The sequence below is a fragment of the Chelonoidis abingdonii genome, chromosome 26, assembly GCF_003597395.2.
Source record: "Chelonoidis abingdonii isolate Lonesome George chromosome 26, CheloAbing_2.0, whole genome shotgun sequence".
Classification (NCBI taxonomy): domain Eukaryota; kingdom Metazoa; phylum Chordata; order Testudines; family Testudinidae; genus Chelonoidis; species Chelonoidis abingdonii.
Genome location: NC_133794.1, coordinates 1,691,215 through 1,697,214, shown reverse-complemented (window position 1 = coordinate 1,697,214; position 6,000 = coordinate 1,691,215). Strand labels below are relative to the sequence as shown.

At 51.8% G+C, this 6,000-nt stretch overlaps 1 protein-coding gene across 4 annotated transcripts in view; it reads left to right on the top strand.

Moving 5' to 3' along the window:
* Positions 1–6,000, top strand: part of GIPC1 (GIPC PDZ domain containing family member 1) — a 29,014-nt gene that overhangs the window by 2,074 nt on the left and 20,940 nt on the right. The window contains exons 2-4 of one of the 4 annotated variants that reach the window (XM_032781404.2): positions 1,216–1,390; positions 4,831–5,163; positions 5,526–5,711. In XM_032781404.2, the coding sequence (XP_032637295.1) occupies positions 4,882–5,163; positions 5,526–5,711 (468 nt within the window). In that variant the 5' untranslated portion in view covers positions 1,216–1,390; positions 4,831–4,881. Of the gene's footprint in view, positions 1–1,215; positions 1,391–3,313; positions 3,397–3,452; positions 3,817–4,830; positions 5,164–5,525; positions 5,712–6,000 lie in introns of those variants that run through there. The other 3 variants (XM_032781407.2, XM_032781406.2, XM_032781403.2) reach the window with 3 other exon arrangements.

Below are 6,000 nucleotides of genomic sequence, written 5' to 3'. Positions count from 1 at the left end.
GAGAAAAGGGGGCCGAGCTCTGAGGGGGGATGGGAGTGAGGAGAGGTGCCCTGTGGGGGGGAGAGAAAAGGGGACTGAGCTCTGAGGGGGACGGGAGTGAGGGGAGGTGCCCTGGAGGTGGGGGGGAGAGAGAAGGGAACTGAGCTCTGAGGGGGCATGGGAGCGAGGGAAAGTGCCCTAGGGTGGGAGATGGGAGCGGGAGGGTCCTGTTCTCATGGGGGGGGGAGCGCGGGGAGGTGCCCTGGGGGAGGGGATGGCAATGGAAGGGTTTAGCTTTGTGGGAGAAGGGTGGGCTCAGCTTTGAGGGGGGTGGGGAGGGGAGGTCCCCTTGCTTCAGCTTTGAGAAAGGGATGCTGTTGCTGGGAATGGGGTTTCAGCTAGAATGTGTCTGAGGGGGCTCAAGCTCTGTGTGGGGGCTGCCATTGCTGTGCCCTTGAGGGGAGTATGTGTGGTGTATTGGTGGCACAGAAGGATGGGGGAGTCCCCCTGGGGGTTTATGCCACAGAGGGTCTTGGAGAGAGGCACCTGTGGCTCTGAAGTAGTGGAACTGGGAATAGGAGTCTTGGCTCTGTCCCCTGCAGTAACCACCGTACAAGGCTCCCTCCCCTTGTGCAAATGCATAGGGGTCCTAGCACTACAGTCTTGTGTAGGATACAATGCATGTTTGAGGTGCTGGGCTGGTACTTGGCGACCAGGGACAACAATTACACCAGAAAACTGGGTGCTGGGACTCCTGGTTGCATTCCCAGTGCCGTCACCAACTCCCTGTGTGACCAGGAAGTCTTGTTTGTACTCACTTTACCTATCGGGAAAATAGGGCTAAAGAGACTCTGTAGCCTGGTGGGGTGAGTGAGGCTTAATTGATGTATATGTGAAGCACTTTGAGCTCTGCTGATCAGAGGTTCTAATATAGAGATGTGCAGTGTGGAATCTCCAAATGCCCATGCAGAACAGGGGGGGGCGGGACAGCGCCCTGTAAATTGGGTTTGGTTTAGGTTCCCCCGCCCATGTGAAAGATCTAAAGGTTCTGACTTAAGTTCAAAGTTTGCTGTGCAAAATCTTCTGGAAATTCCCCTTGTTTGCTTGTCTATTTAGTATCTCTTAGCCTGTTCCCCCCCTTACCTTCTTCCCATCTAATGAAGGCAGGTGGTTAGAGTTTTGCAGAGGAGTCTCTGACACACAATGTACCAACAGGAATTAACATGACCCTTTTAGGTGTTTGCTTCTCTGCTGAGTGTGACATGGGACATGAGGGCAACACAGTGAAGACACGCAAGTGCTACAAAACAAATGAAATAATCATTCCCAGTGTTGATCATCCCACAAATGAGATCATCAACCTCTACTGCTTGAGGAGTTGGGGAAACATATAGTAGCCTTTCTGCGACAGGTGGTAAACCGCTGAATTAATTATCCCTCAAATCAAATCCCACTCCATGGTCATTCAGGCTCCCAGAGAATGGTGGGGAATGCTTGGATAGGTATGTTCACCGAAGGCAGCGGGTGCTGCTCCTTCCCCGTGTCTGCTGTTCTGACTCTGCTGGATCACAGTTATAATCTCTTGTCAGTCAGGCTGGGGATTAGTTTTTGCTCACTGCCACAAGAAGGCATTAGGGACTACTGGTGTTTGCAGCACTTGCAGTTTAGCCTGATGGGGGAGAGGTTTAGTAGAAGTTTTATTTGCATGACTGAGCAGCAGTGCCCTGTCGCTGAGTGCACAGAATTCCCTCTATAACCATGAACAAACCTGTGTCAAATTCCAGAATTGCTAGGTGGTGCTGAATTAAGCCTTACATGGCTGGGGCGGGGGGATAGCTCAGTGGTTTGAGCATTGGCCTGCTAAACCCAGTGTTGTGGGTTCAGTCCTTGATCGGGCCACTTAAGGATCTGGGGCAAAAATTGGGGATTGGTCCTGCTTTGAGCAGGGGTTGGACTAGATCACCACCTGAGGTCCCTTCCAACCCGATATTCTATGACAAGTAGGGAAGTATTGCTCTCCAATTTCAAAGGGGGGGGAACTGAGGCACTTTTGGGGGGATGTATGTGAGGGGAAAGTGACTTACTCAGCATGTTAGCAAGTTAGGATGGAACTGGGAATCTGAACTGAGATCTCCTGAGTCCCTTGTCTGTGCTTTAGCCACAAGATCAGTCAGGATATACAAAATATGCACACAGAGCCCTACTTTTACTGGGCAATTTGGGAATCCTTGTCTTTTTCTTCCTCCAGATGCCTCCAGCCCCCTCCACCCAACTCTGTTACCACAGAGGGTCACTAGTCACAAATTCCTGGAGCAGAAAACTGCTGCCACTTTAATGGGCAGCACCATTTGTTATCTCCTTCCATTTGGCAGCAGATGGCCTCAGACCCAGCAGCTGGGGAAAGCCCCCTGAGCATTTCTAGCCATCAAATTTCCTTATTCATCTGAATTGTGAATCTTTTTTTGGACAACTTTGCCCTAAAGTTCCAAATGGTCCTTAGCAATTCTTTATTTACCTAGCAAATGCCCTGCAATCTAGAAGGGAATAGCTTTACCCTCTGCTGAAAATGCAGCCTCTTCTGTGGTGGAGCATAACAGTTGTTCAGCTGCTCACTCTATATGCATACAAACAAAACAAGTGTCTATGTAATGTTTTTATGGTATTAGCATTTCAAAAACTGGTCAAGATAGCTGCAAACAGGACTTTAGTTCCTCCCTAAATGCAAAGGCAGGAATAGCTGTACAAGGAAGTTGTGGAGCCAATACTAGTGGTATTATCCTACCTGCCCCACATCTGTAAGTTGTGTGTTAAACAAATAAGTGATCTGCCAGTTCTGGCAGGTGCAAAAGTTAGATATGAAGCCCTAAACTGATTTTATGTGAGTAATACTCTGAAGTTGAAACTTTAAAATTGGCGGCCAATTTATCTGGCCACTTGGGTTCTGTAAGAACTTGGCCTCCTGCATTTTTTGTTTGCTGCTCTTTAGAATATTATGAATTAGTTAGTTATGGTAGGCTTGGCCATAATAAGACAGGTGTTTAGTGCTGAGTCTGAAACTGTCTGAGCAGGAGGTCTCAGCTGGGTCCCAAGATCCCCAAAGGAATGTGGTGCTAAATGGCTGTTTAGCACCAGGAAGTGAAAAACCATGTCCCATGAAACAAGGTTTAAAATGGCCAAAGAGGGCCAGGGTAGGTTCTGGCTCTGTGTGAGTGATAGACACAGTGAGATAGGAAGCAAAGAGCTGGAGGTGAAACTAGTAAGCATAAAGAAGAAGAGGAGAGGAGGAAGGGAGGGAATAGGGGGAAAGACTGACGTGGGCACAGAATAGGATATAAGGAGGATCCTGAGTGAGCTGGGGAGCTAGGGGGAGAACATGGATGTGGAGAAATTCTACAGCACGAGCCGAATCCTCTCTTGGTGAGTGCTGTTAGGAGCTGTGGGTTCTGGGCTGGGTGAGGGGGGTGGTGAGTGGTAGTTCTGGAGGCGTCTTTCTGCCCTGGGTGATACTGGGGATCCATTGGACTGAGCAGGTTCATGGCATGGAGTAATCGCTGACAGGCTTGGCTGAGTTCCTCTGCCATTACACCCTTTGAGGAACGCCCTGTAGCCGGTTTCTCTGCTCTGAATCAGCCTGCCAGGGTGCGCTCCACCCTCATTCCAGAACAGAGACGTCGGGAGGCTCCCAGGCTGGAAGGACTCCCGCCGAGGCTGCCCCTTCCTCCTCCATATCCTTGCATCAGGGGTTAAGGCACTCCTAGCCAGCAGCACCAGGCTCATCAATCCTGCTGAACCCCCCTGGAATCCCACTTCTCCTGGGAGTGTCCTTGGAGTGGAAGGGTCAGTATGTGTGTCCTGCTGTGGCAGTGAGGAAAGTTCTCTGGGCCTGGCATGGATTTTCCTTTGTCTGTGAGGCGGTAGGGCTGGCATTTCCCTGGGGTTGGCTTTCTGCAGTACTGTCAGAATCTCCGCTTGCCAGCAGGGCCTGTGGGTTTTACTTTGTTTCCAGTGGCAACTACACTTATTATTATTATTTTTATTATTTTAAATCCTTCAGGGGTCAGCCCCAGTGTGTGTTTCCTGCCTCCACAGCAGCTCAGTCCTGAGGGGCAGGAGCGGGGGAGAGAGAGTGTTACTTTTCATTCTCTGCCCATACCCCATGACTTCACCTGCTGCAGCAATAGGAATTGTGTGACCAACCCAACACCGGTGGAGAAGCTTTGGTATCAGAAATGCTGCTTCCCCTGTGTTGGCTAGTGGAGGGGAGATGCAGGGCCACTGCCAAGCCCTGAGATCATAGATGCTTACTCATTAGAGAGCTTTGTACTAAATGTGTTTCCAATGCAGTCTAGAAATACAGATGACTGTTTCTCTCTCCATAACTTAGAGCTGTGTATGGGATCTGGCAGGAGCTGCCGCTTGGCTGCTGGCTACCAGGAGGAGAGCACTGATCTGGGGCTGTACAGTAGGACTTGGGGGAGGCAGGCAAGGGGCAGGGAGTTTCCAAAGCTGTCACTACTATTTTTACATTATTCTGGTTAATTTTAAAAGTGGCTAAAGCTGTGCAGATGAATCAGAATTAAAATAGGCCTTGTCACTCCACAGGTGTGACTCCCCTACCTGTCAGGCTCCCCGATCTGGAGCTGGATTGGAACTGATGCCCTAGAGGAGGAATGCTGCATGTCCCATTCCCCTGGCTTGCTCTGTCTGCCCTAAGGCTGGGTTAGAGCTGATGCCCTAGAGGGGGATGGCCCATGTCCCATTCCCTGACATCCTAGTCAGCCAGTACCGCTTGGATCTTGTCATTGATTCCACTGCCGGTTTCCTACAATCTTTCCCCTTTGCTTCCTGCAGGTCTCTCCTGTGGGTGACTGATACTTCCTGCTGTCTGGCCACTCCTCCCTCATGCCGCTCGGACTAGGCCGCCGGAAGAAGGCCCCTCCACTGGTGGAGAATGAGGAGGCTGAGCCCATTCGTGGCAGCTTGGGTGGGGTGGAGGTGGGCAGTGGCGGCAGTGTGGCAGCCCTGCAGCCTGGCCTGCCACCGCCTCCTGCCAGCCTCCGCCCTCGACTGGTGTTCCACACTCAGCTGGCCCATGGCAGCCCCACTGGCAGGATCGAGGGCTTCACCAATGTCAAGGAGCTGTACAGCAAGATTGCAGAGGCTTTCAAGATCCTGCCAGTTGAGGTGGGTGCTGAGCACCAAGGCTGCAGGGTAGGGAGCTCAGAGAGGAGGTCCTTCTGCGTGGCAGTGCATAGTCAGCCAGTGGGGTGGGCCCTTTGCATTGGTGCCTTCTCTGGCTTCGTGGACCAACACCCTGTGTCAGGCTGTGCTGTGCCCTTGGCTTTTTACTGGTCAGTGACTCTGGGCTCAGTTGCTACATGCCCCCTGAGGTCTATGCCCAACTGGGCTGAGCCCAATTGGGCTGGTGCTAAAATGCTGACATAACCTTGAGGATATGGGGCCTTCCCAGCAGAGGTGCTGAGGGGCAGTGGGGGAAGCTGTGGTCCAGGGGTTCCTTACTATGTATCTCTCTTCCCACCTCCCAGGTGATGTTCTGCACCTTAAACACCCACAAAGTGGACATGGACAAGCTGTTGGGTGGCCAGATCGGTCTGGAGGACTTCATCTTTGCACACACAAAGGGCCAGAAGAAGGAGGTGGAGGTCTTCAAGTCTGAGGCGGCCCTGGGCCTGACCATCACTGACAATGGAGCCGGCTATGCATTCATTAAGGTACAGATGACTGAGCTCTGCTCACATCATCCTAGAGCCCAGGAGGCCCTGTCACTGGCTGACTGGGCTGTGGGTGGGGTGCACAGTCTGAGAGGAGGGTTGCTCCTCTCAGGCATACACTGTGGCGTCTTTTCTTACTCCTTCCCTTCCTATCTGTCTGTCCATCCCCAGAGAGCTGCAGTGTGAGCCCCCAAGCATGAGCCATGCTATGGGTCTTACTGGGGGAGTAGAAACCCCAGTAGCAAACCTGATCACATGGAGTTCCTGGTCCCAGAGATTCTTGTCTGAG